The 18,203-nt window shown below is 37.1% G+C and overlaps 1 protein-coding gene across 1 annotated transcript; it reads right to left on the bottom strand.

The window, feature by feature from the left end:
* Positions 1-3,617: 3,617 nt before the first annotated feature.
* On the bottom strand, positions 3,618-17,766 carry LOC125226488. Its single transcript, XM_048130474.1, has 10 exons — positions 17,754-17,766; positions 17,334-17,486; positions 17,089-17,255; positions 16,837-16,873; positions 8,809-8,927; positions 8,195-8,208; positions 7,375-7,610; positions 6,415-6,849; positions 3,923-4,416; positions 3,618-3,681 (listed from the first exon to the last, which is right to left on the bottom strand). Exons 1-10 carry the CDS (start codon positions 17,763-17,765, stop codon positions 3,618-3,620), a joined length of 1,731 nt encoding a protein of 576 aa, XP_047986431.1. The 5' UTR covers position 17,766.
* Positions 17,767-18,203: the final 437 nt, after the last annotated feature.

The raw sequence follows: 18,203 nt of genomic DNA, 5'->3' as shown, positions 1-18,203 counted from the left end.
GCCCAGATATTTATACTATTACCATGAATATAAACTTAAAAATAAGCGCGTTACAAAACACGGAGAAACTAAAAAGCCAAAAATAATAAACCTTTCAATTCAGATTTCTTATCGTATTGCAATAAGCTAAACATCCAAATTATAAACAAATCAATTATTTTTGTAGTCGGTACCAGACCTGTTCGTCGCCTTGCTATTGCCTGTTTGCCCCACCCAACCATACACAGGCTGGTACCGACTCCAAAAATAATTGATTTGTTTATAATTTGGATGTTTAGCTTATTGCAATACGATAAGAAATCTGAATTGAAAGGTTTATTATTTTTGGCTTTTTAGTTTCTCCGTGTTTTGTAACGCGCTTATTTTTGAAGGCGGTTTTATTTTTTGTTAAAAAGTTTATTTATTTGTTGATTTTTAGTGGTTCCTAGTGATATTACATGTATCAGTCCGAATACATGTACAGTAGTGAAAGAATTATCCTTTAACTCCTAACCATTGAGGACTTGACCTTCCATCATCAGCTCAGTTGATTTTTAGTGGTTCCTAGTGATATTATATGTATCAGTCCGAATACATGTACAGTAGTGAAAGAATTATCCTTTAACTCCTAACCATTGAGGAGTTGACCTTCCATCATCAGCTCAGCCACATAAAATTATTACCATCAGACGTAAATACTGGTGTACCTTTGAAAAATAGACTAAAAACATTACATGTGCCTATAACATTTGAAGAGTTCCCTCGATTTCTCCAGGATCCCATCATCAGACCCTGACTTGGTGCCAATGGGACCAACTCGGGGTTATACCGGTTCGATCAAAAAAAAATTTTTGAAAATCGGTTCACGATTCTCGGAGATATCGAGTAACATACATACAAAAAAAAAATAAAAAAAAAAAACATTCAGTCGAATTGAGAACCTCCTCCTTTTTTGAAGTCGGTTAAAAACTATGTACCCTACTGATATGTTTCAAGTCTTATGAAAAAATACTTTCATAATTTTTGAGTAAAATTGGATATAGCCGGACGTCGGACAGATACAGACGTAACTATGAAAGAAGAAAGAAAGAAAGAAAGAAACCTTTATTTTGAATTAATGTAGGTACACAGTTACAAGATGTTAAAGATGATTAGGTAGTTTCCATTTACATTCAACCATTATTGGTGTGCAAAAATTGGTGTGCTAAACATAATTTATAAAATGGTTTATACTTTGAAAAAGTGGCTCAATACAGCGATAAAGTGCAGCTTTGATAAAGTGGCTCATAATGAGTCGTGTAAACAGAACGTGAAATGGAACGAAACGCGTCGTCTGTCATTTAAAGTAGTGGCATCTTACCAATGTTACCAACTTAATGCACGTTCAAAAACCTTAATATGTTACGCGATTTGTCATAATTATTTTATGTTATTTGCAATACTTCGAGGCATAAATGGTCGACTGATTTAAAATGTAGTTATATATTAAACAATCGACCCAAATCGTAAATGTTTATGTTTTTATGGCACACAATGAAATAAATAAATTGTGTGGGATGGATAGCAAAATCGAAAATATAAACGCAAGTTTAAAAGCTTCAAAGATAGGTACTAGGGTGGAGCGAAAAAAACACTTTTCTGGAATTAGCAAACCTAATAGTTATCAATCAATGACCCTTAGTCTATGAAGCCTTTGTACGAATTTTCAGCTTTTTAAATCAACATCTTCAGCCTCCGCATTGGGTTTGAAATTTTGAAAATCTCGTACAAACCTGAAATTCAACTTTTAGAAAAAAAAATTCGGCAGTATTATGTTTAGTATATGTTATTGATACATTCATATCATTATAAGAAAAACTTGCGAAAATAGCGTCAAAAATCCCCAAAGTTCGCCTAGTTTTAGTACATTGGCCAAAATAGCCGCTAAAATTCTGAAAATTGGCGATTTTTAACGCAATTTTCGCAACTCTTGGTAGTTTCTTGTAATAATATGTATAAATAATGTATACTGAACATAATACTGCCGAAAAACATTTTTTATCTGAAAGTTGATTTTTCAGGTTTGTATGAGATTTTCAAAATTTCAAACCTAATGCCATTGAGGTATAATGTACTAGAGAGGACACGGCGAACAAAAAGTTTGCGCCACGAACATAAGTCCAGTGGACTTATGTTGCCTCAGTCAGTCTCTGCGCGTGGTGGGAGGAGGTTGTCTCTGACTGCACACAAATAAAATGAAAAAATGCCTTCCTGTGCTATAAGATACTGTTGAAGCCATACGAGAAAATCTAATAAAAGTGACGGTGTCACATTTCATCGGTTAGTAGACAAGCTATTTTGATCTAACTTAATTTACGTAATTATTATAATGAAGGGACGGGCTCCTTAAACGCGAAGCTATGGCCGCCATTTTGACAACTGGAATCATAGATGAATCGCGCAGACATGACATGTAGGTAATAAGGTATAATAATTGTGATCATATTCTGTTTTCAACATATAATATAAAAATATTTATTTCAATTTATACTTTTGAATATTACACGGTTCTAATACGAATTTTAGTCGATAATATTATACAATAAGCATGATTTTGAATTATTTCTGAATTCTCATTATTGACGAAAAATAGTGACACCAACACTGAAATAGTATTTAATGCAACCGGTGTTTAAGGGAGGTAAAACAAGGTGAATGGCGCGATTATTATTCTGAGCGACAGAAACTTACAAAACTAATTTTATTCAAGGGAAATTAAAATTTATGAAAAAAACAATTACGTATGTTTATTTCACTGAGTAGAAATTAAATATAACACAATGTATAATAGTGCTAAAAGTAAACTACTTAGTATTTCACACACAAAGTATAAAACAAAGGTCTACACTAAAAGTGTCGCGTCTAGGTGGTCAAGTCTTACTCTATGACACGGTTCGCTTCACGCGCATGCGCCTCGCGCTGCCGCCGCTGCCGGTCGGCGCACAGAATATGTTCGAGTTGTCATTTCTAGTACGTAGTACATAATAGTTCAATGCCTAATGCGGAGGCGGAAGATGTTGATTTAAAAAGCTGAAAATTTGCACAAAGGTTTCATAGACTTAAGGGTCATTGATTGACTATTAGGTTTGCTAATTCCAGAAAAGTGTTTTTTCGCTCCACCCTAATAGGTACGTCAATGTCATTGCGAAAATTGGGAGTTCGGATTGTTTATCGTTTTAGTAGTGTTTTTTCGCAACTGTATTAAAAAACGTCGTTAGTCACACGTGCGAGAATGTCTTTATTCACTCGTCTCGAGTTTAATGACATATTTCTCGCACTTATAACGAATGTACTATTTCATACCTCATTGGACGTCAATTGACAAGACTTTCGAGGAAAATCGCACGATTTAACAACTTTTGCAAAAAAGATGTTTTATATTCTTAAGACGAATACAAAAAGTCAATATCTATATGCAGTATAAGTAGCTAAGCTCAAAATTCTATTCAATTTGGAGAATAATTACAGTTAGACAACGAAATAGATGTAATATTTTTATTTATATTTACAACGATTATAACACATAAAATTACACAATCGTATTACAAGCACAAACACAAATCATAAATTATTTGGAAGACACAAACTTGGTAACCAAATTAATGGTGATGAGTGGGTACTACATGCTTGGCGTGTCCTTCACGCTGGATCTGGGCATTGAATCTGGGGAGAAAAGGAGCATGTTATTATAAGATCCAAAGAAATATTTATAATTATCCTGATGTCATCATCGGAAGTGCAGAGCGCTGAAGCCAAATTATGATTTCTATTTCTGGTATCGAAATTATTGTCAGTATGATTTACCAGCAGACTAAAATGTTAAACATTGGCCGATAAAAAAAGGGCACCGATGAATGTAATGTTCAGATTTTAATAAAATAAGTATTATTACATTGTAACTTACCCAGTTTTGTGATCAGCAGTGTAATGCACGATCCTGACAGTGCCGTCGGGCTCATGCAGGCTGTAGTAGCCCTTGACGACGTCGCCGTCGCGGGCCTCGTGCTGCGCCTTCTTGTCGCCGGTATGCGGGTCCTCCACCTTGTACTCGAACTCGTACTTAGGGTGCGCGTAGTAGTCGTGGTGGCCCTCGGGCGCCTTGCCGGGCACGTCGTGACGCTGGATGTTTTGTGAGGAGACGGCGTGGTGGTGAGAGTGGTGAGATTCAGTTTGGATCGGCTGATATGACACTACGTGCACGGGCTCGTGCTGCACATGACCGAGTTGCACATGACCAAGCTGAACATGACCTAATTGTTCATGCCCAAGCTCATGACCGTGGCTCTGATGAAGAACAATACTTTGAGACGAGTACGCATGCCCTTGTTCATATTTGTGGCCGAGCCCTTCTTGAGGTCGAGCTAGAGCTACAGCCAAGGTAGCGGCTACCACCAATATCTACAAATAAAGTAAAAAAGAAAAATATTTTATTTGCAAACACACATCAACATATTAAACGGTAATGAATACCAACAAACAATAAAATAAAGAAAAGACCATGTGTGTCAGCATAAAGGCCAATTAATAAGAAATGAAAATGAAAAAAGCAAATTAATAAGATTCACAGTTAAATCATTTAAACAAATAAAATTTTAGCACCTCAGAAATAGAGAAATAATTTTGTTTACCTTAGAGTACATTTTAAAATAAAATAAAAGCTGTTGAACGGTCGAATATGTCTTGGTAATTGATGAATGAGATCTAGTACTTTCGGCTTTTATATACTTAATTTAAGAGCAATCAAACCTGTTCCTTCAAAATACTTCAAGTGCAGTATAACAAGGTCGTTCGCCCTTTGAGAAATATAGTATCTTCGTCCTTACACGACGCTCACTATTACCGGCTTTTTTAAAGTGAATTGAGTGAGGTCCTTTACTCTTTATATAAAATACGTCTGAAAATATACAAAATGACAATCAAAACTTCACATAAATTCATCCCAATCACAGTAAAGTTTGAATACTAAATAATTTAAGTTTAGTCTATTCAATTTTTTATATAAAAATGTGTAAAGCCGCACAAAATATAATTTTCATTTTTTGTTTGCAATTTTACCAACAAAGTGTAGAAAACCATTTAATTTGGTATTAAATATACCATATAGGATTACCATTCAGCTCAACATTGAAATAAGTAAACAGTATTTTGAATACTTAAATAAATAAAAAATTAAAAAATATTTTTCTAATGCTTTAATATGAAGAGAAACAATGTATCAGTAATCACAATCATTCGCTTAAAAATAGAAAATTGAAACACAGAGCGAAATAAACTAGTCCGAGTACCTAATCAAAAATAGAATTGAGTGAGGCAGTTTACAAAAAAATGATACTTGGCCTATTTATTATACGAAATATAAAACAGGGCCCGTAAATGAAAATTACGGCACTTTCAATTGCACATTACTGAAAACTTACAGGCCCCTGCCGAAATATATCAGCAATCCTCTTCACTTCTGTGTCAAGATGTTAATATTGTAGTTTAAGTTATGAGTCTGTACGGAAAGATAATTGTCGTAAATGATACGAACACATATCACGACTCTTCTTTTTTCGTATTCATAATCATTTAGTAAAGTAGGTAAATAATAATTCGTTTGTCCCTTTATAATCTGTCATCATGATAGGATGGAAAGATAACAACGATTTTATCGGATTGTCAATTTTACAAAACATTTAGGAATACACCAAACATGCTCTAGATACGAAATATAACTATGGAAATTTATGATATCGCGTATGAATATCCCGACGTTTCGAACACTGTAAAGTGTAGTGTAAAGTGTAACGTCGAAAAGAATTGTAAATTCATTATACGCGATATAATCCGTTTCCATAGTTTTATTTCATGAGTAACTATCGTGGTAACCGAATACTAATATTATGCTCTAGATACGATAAGAATAATAAATGTTATTGGTTTAGACTGAAAACAATAAACATTGAAAAGAAGTGTTATTTTTGTGATTAAATCTTATTATCTTAGATTATTATTTAAAGTGAAATGTATCTTCAGGTGTAACACAAAACTACGTTCTTGTGTGCCATTGTAAGATGCAATCCTTATTTTTGTATTACGAAAACAAATATTATTTTATCACTGATTCGAACTTTAATATACGCTAATAATAACTATTATATACGACATAAATCGTACAAAAATTGTTTATTCGAATACGTCACATTGAATTTACTTTATGTTAAATTACGACGCATATTAATTTCGGAATCAAACCGAGTAATAAACTATTATTCGGTAATAGGAAGGAAATGGAAGTAATTTATCAATTATGATTGTTATGAAACACAATTTCTACAAGTCAAAGAAACTAAACACAATAAAGGAACGTTGTATTGGAGTCGGGTTTAAGTGGAAGGTAAGATCATTAATGGTGACTATGATGCCGGTGTTCTTCGTGATGGGGACCAGGTCCATGGTGGCTGAGTCCATGAATATGGTGACCATGGTGATGTATTCCATGATGTTGGTGATCATGGTGGTGACCGTAAGTATGGACCCCATAATGATTATGGTGACCAAGATGATGGAGTACATTATGATGACCAGTGTGATGGTGTCCACTGTGATGATGGCTAAGATGATGGAGTCCCTGATGTTCATGACCGTGATGATGTAGACTATGGTGATGGAGTCCGTGATGCTCATGACCGTGATGATGGCTAAAGTGATGAAGTCCGTGATGCTAATGACCATGATGCTCATGACCATGATGCTCGTGACCATGATGCTCGTGACCATGATGCTCGTGACCATGATGCTCGTGACCATGATGCTCGTGACCATGATGCTAAATGACCATGATGCTCTGACCTGATGATGTCCATGATGCTCGTGACCATGATGCTCGTGACCATGATGCCCGTGACCATGATGCCCGTGACCATGATGCCCATGACCATGATGCTCGTGACCATGATGCTCATGACCATGATGCTCATGACCATGATGCTCATGACCATGATGCTCATGACCATGATGCTCATGACCATGATGCTCATGACCATGATGCTCATGACCATGATGCTCATGACCATGATGCTCATGACCATGATGCTCATGACCATGATGCTCATGACCATGATGCTCATGACCATGATGCTCATGACCATGATGCTCATGACCATGATGCTCATGACCATGATGCTCATGACCATGATGCTCATGACCATGATGCTCATGACCATGATGCTCATGACCATGATGCTCATGACCATGATGCTCATGACCATGATGCTCATGACCATGATGCTCATGACCATGATGCTCATGACCATGATGCTCATGACCATGATGCTCATGACCATGATGCTCATGACCATGATGCATGCTCATGACCATCATGACCATGATGATGAAGTCCATGATGTTCATGACCGTGTTGATGACTAAGATGATGGAGTCCATGATGTTCATGATCGTGATGATGATGGCTATGGTGATGGAGTCCATGAAGTTCGAGTCCATGGTGACCGTGATGTTGGAGTCCGTGATCATGGTGAATATGATGATGGTGGCCGTGATGATGGAGACCATGATGTTGATGTCCATGATGGTGATGACCATGGTGTACGCTGTATTTTACGTCTGCTTGGAATCTGTAACAGTTATTTGAAATAGGTGGTCAGTTATAAAATGTAGCTTAATTTGACGTTTATTGCTAAAGTGGAATTTGGTCGGGTTAATGAATTGTTACTAGAATTGACAACATTTCATATTTTGAGTACTACTTTTTATTGTTCAGTTTGAAAGAACTCAAAAATTAAAGAGAATCGTATTTTTTTTTTCAAAAAAACTGCTATTTTAATGCGAAAATCCCTTTTTATTACTACTTCGAGCAGAACAAACGTCAAGACTCAACTTAATGACGTCACATGTGTTATTTCATGTTACACCTAAGAAAACGACAAAATCATTCCTATAACCATAGTTTTAACAGTCAGCTTAAACAGTCCGAGATGTTTGACTGTCAAGTGTCACTGTCAATAAATATTGAATAACTACGAGCTACGGAATGTGGAAGTATAAGGACAGAAATCTGTCAAAGTAGAACAGTCGAAAAATGACGTGTCAAAACCTTATGTAAATGCAATTGCAGCGCCACCTATCTATGGATTTGTATGTGCACTTCTGATACCTCAAAGGTTTCGCTCCTTACCTCTAATATCCATACTAAGAGCGGTATAAGTGTCACAGTCAAACTCTAGTGAATCCTAACCGGAAGATTTTTTTTATTATAGTGGCAGCTCTGAATAGCCTGAATCAACTACGTAACGTCACTTACCGTTTTAAACTATTTTTAAGAATTTTTTACTAAAAATATGGAAAAAAAAATATTAAAAAATATATTTTTGTAATCTACAGGCGTATATCTCGAAATGGTTTTCGATTAAGGGACATTGAAAATTTGAAACGTTGTCAATTCGTACAAAACGTTACTGGGGATTTAAAAACACATGAACCTGAGATACGGATAAATCAAACCACTTTCTGAGTTAGGCCGGCAACAGACAGTCTTAAAAGTTCATAATCTTAAAAAAAAATTATATGCAAATTGACAGTTCAAACTGACACTGACAGATCTGTCAGTGTCAGTTTGCATACAATTTTTTTTAAGATTATGAAAATTAAGACTCGTCTGTTGCCGGCCTTATTCCTACAGAAAGTCATAAGTATTAAGATTTCATTTGTTCTTCGCCCCTCTCCCTCTCAGGTGATCCTTTTTTTAATTGCTCCTCTATAGAACGCAAGGGTTTCTTTAGTTTGACTCACCCATGTTTGTCGGCGTGATATTCCACATGCCTCACGTGGCCGTCGGGCTGGTGCAGGCTGTAGCGGCCCTTCACGACGTCGCCGTCTACGGAGTACTCAAACTCGTACTTGGGATGCTTCTGAATTGAGTTGAGAACACAATTTATTGAAAAAATAAGCCACGAAGCTACTATAATCGATCTAACCCGTTGCGGGTAGCGTTCGGCGTCTCTATGGTACCTTTGAAAAGCTACTATCTAAGACGGCGAGCAACCACTAGTCTCAAATATTTGTAAAAGCACACCATTAAAACTGATTATAATAACAGAACCTATAAGTGAGTTAGTCTTTATTCAGTTTGCATCTTAAGGTACGCTAATCAAGGTGGCTTAGAAACGCAGAGGCAACTCATACCTATTTATTACTTTAATCAAATTCGAGATTTTATATTGCAGATTGACAGAAATTTATTGACCTATGTAGTTAGGCAAACAGTTTCAGTAAATAATGAATATTGGTAATTTTGCAGTCTGACCAAAAAGAGTAGAAATTAAACAGTGGCAACATTGTATTGTCATCCCTTTCAAATCAATATGTGTGAGAAAACGGGACGACGCTACGATGTTGCCACTTTTATTTCTACTCTTTTTGGTCAGACTGTAAAGCCGTTCGAATACCATCAAAGTAACCCCAAATTTTCCTAAAGCCACCCCGGTTGACCGTTATTGCATAATAAAATGCAGTTGTTTCTTTTATGGAAAACAAACCTTATAAAAAATTTCATTTTAAAGTTATAGTTACCAATTCTATCTAAAAAGACAACCAAATTTTTTGAAGTATAACCTAATTCATAAAAGTATTCTAAAGTGATCAAGCCGATAAAGTTCGTTTGTCCTTTTCTATCACACCAATACGTCGGAAAGGGACAAACGAACTTTATGGGCTTGATAACTTTAGAGTACGTTTATATTCATAAACGGGGGTTAATCTAAGAAAACTTACATGGTGTTCGTGTTCATGGTGACCATGTTCATGATGCTCATGAATAGGGATTACATGGCGCGTTTCATGAACATGCGAGCGCGCATGCCCGTGGTGACCGTGGCCGTGATGGATTCCATGCGCCGCATGGCCATGCAGCCAATGAGCCACGCCGTGACTGTGGAGCCCATCTTCTGCTTCCTCGGCCACTACCGTAGCCACGAGAACCGCGAAACACAAGACCTAATAAGAAATGAAGTATGGAAATCACACAAGGACAAATCATTAGTTAAACAAGTCAACTTTGATCAAAAATGAAAAGAGTTATCTTATGACTTAATTCTACGGACTTCAGTCTACGGGTCCATATTTTCAACCGGTTGTCGTGAATTTGTGTAACTAGATTCAATGTCTCAAAATATTTTTGTTGGTCCAGTTTTTGCATTTTTTTTAACAAGCAACGTAGTATGTACAGAGGACTTTAGGTGGAATGCTGCACAGACAAATAACAATTGTGTTTTTAGCACTTTAAAATTATAGCTAAAGGTCAGCTGTAGCATATATATTATGTATTATACCTTAGAAAACATTTAGATTTTTCCTTTGATCCTATCCAGAACAAAGTGAGGATGGCTACTGACGATAATGTGCAAAAATTCTGGTTTTATGACATGAAAATCAAGGTAATACGGATTTCTCTGTAATAGTCCAACTCATGAGGTACGGCGTTGCGTGAAAAACTGATTTCCTTTGGCAGGGTTCGGTCTAAAAAGTAGCATTTTTATGCAAAGTGCAAGCACAACAGTAAAAAAAATTGATCGGCCCGATTCGAACTTATAATCTGTCAAACATTAGCTCTAGATAGGACATGGATTGTAAGTCATCGTCAGTTTCAAATGTAACATTCATATGTGGAGAAATGTTTTTGACGATACATAATCAGGCATGTTTTAAAAATATTTTTCTCAAACATGGTATGAAATATTGATGTTATGTGCCTTACAATTGGCAGCGAAGTAATAGATAATGGAATTTCATACAAACCTTGCAGGCCAAGGCCGGCAAAGTCCTCTTTTTTAATTTCCAAAGACAGATAATTGTGACATAACATCCAGGTATTTAGCCAATTAAAAAAAAACTATAAGGGGCTTTATAGACGTGCCGACTGCAACTGGTACGGGCCCTGGACAATATTTGATTTTAGGGTGCGTTTTCATACAAAAAAAATTTTTTTCGATTTTTTTTAATTTTTTTTTAACTTTTTCTTTTTTTATAAGCGTATACGGGGCTTCAAAGGGGAACGAAAATTCGATTATTTTTGCGCTACGACGCACCGTTTAGGAGATACAGCCATCCAAAGTTACTATTTTCAGTAGACTTTATTTATTTCATACCATGTTTGAGAAAAGCACTATACATACCTCGGCGGGAAATGGGGTTGCCCGCCTCAGACCTATCCGTCTATATATCTTCGGCCGGCAACCCCTTTTGTCCCGGCCTCTGTAGTAATGTACTATTAAAGTGGCTATAATAGTACATTTCGTTATAAGTGCGAGAAGTATGTCATTGTCATTACATCACTAGGTCCGAGACATTTTGCCACGAGCGGCACGCGAGTGGCAAAACTCGAGACGAGTGAAGAATGACATTCTCGCACGTGTGACGAACGACGTTTTTTAATACAGTTGCGAAAAAACATTACTACAACGAAATAAAACGATAAACAATCCGAACTCCCAATTTTCGCATTGACATTGACGTACCTATCTTTGAAGCTTTGAAACTTGCGTTATGCTTGCGTTCATATTTTCGATTTTGCTATCCATCCAACACAATTTATTTATTTCATTGTGTGCCATATAAACATAAACATTACGATTTGGGACGATTGTTTAATATGTACCTACATTTTAATTTTAAATCCATTTATGACTCGAAGTATTGCAAATAACTTATTCGTAACTCGTGTCGATTTAAAACACTTCCTTCGGTCGTGTTTTAATTTATCGCCACTCGTTTCGAACTTTCTTTTTTACGCACTTGTATCGTAATGTAGTATTTTAATACAGTTGCTCAAAAAGTGCCCGTTTTTTGGCTGTTTAGCGTGCGAGAAGTTGGTTTTTACGCACTCGTGCGTAAAAAGTATGCGTTTTATTTTACGACTACTTACCGAGCTGTTTTAATATTAAGTATATTTTACTAAGACGAAATAATAGTATTATATGCAACAGGCGTTTAAAGGAGGTCAAAAAAGACGAGTGGCGTGGGTAACAATTAGGGCTTCCAAATACCGGACCTTATCCAATACCGGTATTCATTCCGGTATTGGCGATTTCAATACCGGGATCCCGGTATTGAAATCGGGAAAATATAAAACCAAGTAATTTGCTTAAAATAACAAATTTTATTCAAAATTTCGTTTGTTACTTTTCATGCGTGTTATACTACAGCGGAATCTTGCCAATCCGACTTACAAATGGGTCAAATCGATTACATTTCCAACTTAAAAAGTTTCGATTTCAACCCAAAACGGTTCGCAAACTTATGTGGCCAAGTCGGTTCAACTTTTATTGTTTTTAAGTATACATAGTTCAAAGGGCTACGCCCTGACTCTTTATTTTTGTTATGAGTGGGACTGAGGACGCAGTATAAAAGCAAGCGGGAAAGAGCGCCAGATCTCTACTCAGGTGATTCTGTAAGTTAGATATCGCCGCCAGATCGGACATTTTGCAAGAAGACGCGGCCATAGCAAACCATGTTTTCTGCCAAATTGATCTCTTTAAGCTTGTGCGGAATAGAACCTTTTACATTTTAATAATAACAGTCCTTTGCATCTATAACAGACGATTCAAGCAGCATCCTTACGACACTTACGTTCGTGGCTGTATAGCCCAATTCGAGAGAGGATCCCTCGTCCGCACACACGGCAGGTGTATGGTCCCCCAGATGGGCGGGGGTTAGAGGCCTGTGGCCCGTTTCTCGAAAGGTGGTTGACACCCATACGATTGACAGTTTGCGCACTTGTAATACAAGGCTTGTACCTTTCGAGAAACGGGCCCCTGCTCGTGACGCCTCATGCGTTTATCATTCAAGGAGGAGAACCAGGCATTGGCGTGCTTGGATTGACCGTCATGGACAAGACGGCGCCACGTGGGTCGGTTTTCGGCCAGTCGTTGCCACTGGTTCCATGGAATATCAAAAGTGATCATGTCACGCTTCACGCAATCTTTAAAGCGCAGCATTGGCCGTCCGACCGGTCTCTTTGCATTTGCAACCTCTCCCAGCAGGATTTAACGTGGCAAACGAGTCCGCTCCATTCGATACACATGCCCAAGCCACCTTAGTCGCCTCTTCTTTAGTATGGCTGTGAATGCTGTGATACTAGGAAGCTGTGTCTCATTCATGCTATGTTACATTTTATAGTCAGTGTTAATGGTGTAATTGTACTGTAGATTTAACTATGTATAATATCACTTTATCAAATAACAAGCATTAAGAGCATTTTTCGATTACACACACTCTATAGTTTCATCATTGACTTTAGAAATTAGAACATGAGATGATTTTTTTGGAAACACATTGTAATTTTTCGTAGCGCTAGAGGCGCTAAAGCACTAATAAAATAAATCCGCCAATTCATTGAACAATTAACCAAGAAAGCTAAATTGTCCGACATAAATTATTAAAAATCACATTAAGAAATAATCTATGGAATCACACATTACTTTGCGGAAATCCATGATAATCAAAATCAAAAAGATTACTTCGCGGAATAGGAACACTTAATTTCCGGATAAGAAAAGTAATTTTCTTCATTTTGATAGTTCCCAATTTCGTAGAGAGTTCCCAATTTCGTTACTATAGGGAATGTTACGGCAAAGTTTTGAGCTAGAGTAGCTACGGTATACGTTAGTTCGTATGCATTAACCAATTTTTTGAAAAGTTATATCTATGATATAGATGCATCAAGACGATTTGTTTACAGAGGATCTGTGGCCTGTTGCAACTACGTTTAACGTGTTGCTTCTCTGTCTCACTTACGTGCGAATTCACAAGTGCGACAAATGTGTCAAAAAATGTTCGCGGCAGACCTTCCTCAATGAATGCTTTTGACACGTATTTTTAATTCTTTATCTAGGTAATCATCGATAAAACTATCATTTTTATACAAATATTGCAAAAACACCAAACAGAGAATATGTCAAATCGAAAAACGAGAGCAAGAAGCAAGATTTACGCGTGTAGTGACCATCGTGATGCAGAAATTTAGCGTTTTTGATGAGTAATTTACGTTCATTTGGCATAATTTGTTAGTTTCTAAAAATACCGGGATCCCGGTATTGCTAAATTAAATACCGGTATTGAAATGTGCCCAAAAAAAAGGCGGGATCCCGGGATCCCGAGATACCGGGATCCCGGTATTGGAAGCCCTAGTAACAATTTGAGGCGAAGCCGAAAATTGTTATTAAGACGCCACGACTCCACGAGTATTTTTTGACTCAGTTAAACACCGTTGCATACTAGTATTTTATGCAACAGGCGTTTAAAGGAGGTCAAAAAAGACGAGTGGCGTGGGTAACAATTTGAGGCGAAGCCGAAAATTGTTATTAAGACGCCACGAGTATTTTTTGACTCAGTTAAACACCGTTGCATACAATACTTTTTCTACGACCATGCACATACTTTTGAATAGTTTTCTAGAATAACTTTCGTGAAATTCGCACTGTTTCCTACAAGTATTTTGACTTGTCCTCTGCAATGTTTCTGCACTCAACCTGTCGCTCGCACTCCCCCGCGCCGCCGCCCGCCCCCGGCCGGCGCCCCGCGGCCCGCTATATCCCTTAACGGCTACCTAACAATACTGTAAGAGCTATATCGTATGCGTGGGTACGCGGGGCGCCGGCCGGGGGCGGGCATCTTTTATGTAGGGTTTTAACGATCTATGCACGACACGGTAAATGACGAATAACAACACGGGAGTAGAAAAAATACTTTTTCTACGACCATGCACTTACTTTTGAATAGTTTTCTTAATAACTTTCGAGAAATTCGCACTGTTTCCTATAAGTATATTGACTTGTCCTCTGCAATGTTTCTACACTCACCCTGTCGCTCGCACTCCCCGCGCCGCCGCCCACCCCCGCCGGCGCCGCGCGGCCCGTTATATCCCTTAAAGGCTACTTAACAATGCTTTAAGAGCTATATCGTATGCTTGGGTGCGCGGGGCGTCGGGCGGGGGCGGGCATATTTTATGTAGGGTTTTAGCGATCTATGCACGACACGGTAAATGATGAACAACACGGGAGTAGAAAAAAGTATAAACATACTATAAAGTGATTAATGTTTAAAACATTGATGTTTCATATGTAATTGTTTATTTTTAGTCATACTAAACATAATTTATAAAATAGTTTATCTGTAAGTACTGAAAACATTTTTTCAGTACAGATGGTGTTTTTTTTTACGCACTAGTGCGAGAAGTGGTTCATTATATGCCAGGTCGAAACTTCGGAGGCTCATCTGTACTGAAAAACGTCGTACGATACACGTGCGAAAACGTTCCTTGTTTACGCACTTGTATCGTAATGTACTATTTTATTTCTATAAAAAAAACTAAAATGTAATTGTTACCTAATGTCTGTATATTTAAGACAGTTTACTGATTTCAGTTTACCTATTCCGAAATTCCTATTTCGAACAGACTGCCAAGTTTATTATTATTAAAAGTCATCCAAAGTGTATTAAATATTGACAATCCATTTGACCACATATTAGGTATCATGTTTGAATTGATTTACCTAAAAAAATATGACAACAGGATACACTTTTTCAAGTTGTTCTGCAATTACAGAACAATTAACGCATTAATGCCTCATTTTCGGCTTATGTATTGTGTGTATACTGATTCATAGTGCTCCTGAAGACGGGCCAACTATGAGTAAGTAAAGTACAATTATGTGTATTTAAGTATTCGGTTCTCTAAATTTATTACTTATGTGGAAGCCTTAACATGTAAAATCTCTTATACCTAGTTATACTTTTAATAATTATTAAAATAAATTTTATGTTTAACTTGAAAGAAAATGTATAATATCAGACTTACTGAATAATTTTTACTAAACAAACAAACTTTTACTTGTGATTTTGAGACGAAATATAAACGTGGAGGACAATTTTCCTCAAAAAAAAGTTTAGTTTAGTAGTATTAATTACGAGTACCTACCTGATAGTTTAGTCAAAAATTGAGTATTGAAATCATCATCATTATCATCACATCAGCCTTTTACTACCCACTGTTCAGCATAGGCCTCTCTTCTAGTACGCCACTTTTCCCGGTCCTGTGCTATAGTCATTCTGTTGTGACCCACAATAAAATTGTCTGTGTCGCCAACGAGCCAACGGATGCCATCGAAACGAAAACGAAACGCCGCGAAAGGTAGTCTGGCTCTGTCGCGCCAATACGCAAGAGCGATAGAGATAGATACCTATGAGCGTTTCGTTTCGTGAGCGTTTGTGCCATTCGGCTACGTACCCAGATCAGTAATCGGCCACCATTCCGTTGATAATGTTAGTTCATCTGTCATTGAAATCCATACTAATATTATAAATGGGAAAGTGTGTGTGTCTGTTTGTTTGTCCGTCTTTCACGACAAAACGGAGAGAGGAATTGACGTGATTTTTTAAGGGGAGATATTTGAAGAGATGGAGAGTGACATAGGCTACTTTTTGTCTTTCTAACGCGAGCAAAGCTGCGGGCAGAATCTAGTAACCTATATATGGTATATCTAGATTATCTAGCTACTGCTTCGAAATAAAGCAACATATGACAGTTATGACATTGTGTGCTCCAAGTTGAAAGAAAGAACTTATTTACTTCGCTTAATTCGGTCACTCGTTGTAATGTTTATCTTTTATACTTACTTTAATGTTGCAATAAGAAAACAAACTTAAGCGTACCTTTTTTTAAACAAACTTTATTGTTAAAAAACTATTGTTATATTTAAATAAAAATTGGTAAAATATGGTTACGAGAAACAAACGTTAATGGTGATGGTGGTGCTCCGGTACGATGTGGTGGGTGCTGTGCTTCACCTCAGCGTGGAAACTGCAAATAACATAATGAATTAGTAAATGATCAATTAACTACAAAATTAAAATAGGTATAATATCTTCAGTATCTTCAGACATTTCTCTATATTCTTTCATTACTTGACGTGTCTCTTTGGGTAAGCAAATTAAAATAACTACCTACTTAGGTACATTTCTAACAACAAAAACATGCCATGAGCTGAGACACAGTTGAGAAATAAAACAACTAACCCGGTTTTCTTATCGCTCTCGTAGTGCACGTCCCTGACGGAGCCGTCGGGCTCGTGCAGGCTGTAGAAGCCCTTGACGACGTCGCCGTCGCGGTGCTCGTGCTGCGTCTTGTGGTCGCCCGTGTGCTTGTCCGAGACCTCGTACTTGAACTCGTACTTGGGGTGCGTCTGTAACACAATCCATAGTCAGTGTGTAGGTAAAACAAAAGAAGGCACTGCAACAGACTAATGTTGTTTGTTGCTTACGTAGTAGTCGACGTGTTTCTCGTGGCCGTGGTGGTCCTTGATGACGACCGGCTCCGCGTGCCCGTCGTGCTTGGAGATGTGCTGCGAGGAGTGCGCGTGCTCGTGCCCGTGCTGGGACATCACTGCGCTGACGAAAGCCGCAAGGCATATTACCTGTGTAATTGCGCGTATTTTCAAAAGTACTCGTTTTATTTTAAAGTTATGTAATTTTATTGAAAATGAATGAACAGATTCTGTAGGTAGGTCTTATTTACTTAAATAAACAGATAAACACACTCTTTTTGCCTATGATTAAGTTTAAACTATATTAGTATAGCATCAATTAGCACGATCAAACTGTTACTAAGTAAACAATCTTATGATAGTTGAATAGTTGTGTTCTAATGAATTGTGATGATTATGATGATACGTCATCCTTACCTTAAAGTACATTTTAAATAATATTTTGCTAACTGTGTTGTTTGGTGAAAAGACAAGTGTAAACTGTTAAATGTGTAAAACAAACTACTCATTTTATAAAACGAAATAACGCAACCATAAGTGATAAAATGTACAGTTGTTGAAATTCAGGTCTCTGTATCAGTAAAAGCTCTGTGTATGGATATTTCGTAAACTTAAGAATTCTTTCACTGATATCATGTTCGGAAAGATTATAAATTAAAATTGCATTCTTTCGTTTTTGCTAATTACATGTACTCAGTGCTTTGAGGTCCTTGGCAAATCGATGAAATTTTGAAAAAAGTGTGTAAGTATCTATCTATTGATTTAGTACTTCTAACAAGTAATTCAACTATTAAATTGAGCTGAGTGTCTAACCTGTTTTCGTTTACCAGTTACCAAGGCCCGACTTACGAACTCAAATATATTTTC

The sequence above is a fragment of the Leguminivora glycinivorella genome, chromosome 5, assembly GCF_023078275.1.
Source record: "Leguminivora glycinivorella isolate SPB_JAAS2020 chromosome 5, LegGlyc_1.1, whole genome shotgun sequence".
Taxonomy (NCBI): domain Eukaryota; kingdom Metazoa; phylum Arthropoda; class Insecta; order Lepidoptera; family Tortricidae; genus Leguminivora; species Leguminivora glycinivorella.
Note: the sequence above shows the minus strand (reverse complement) of the source record. Positions and strands in the feature narration are given on the sequence as shown.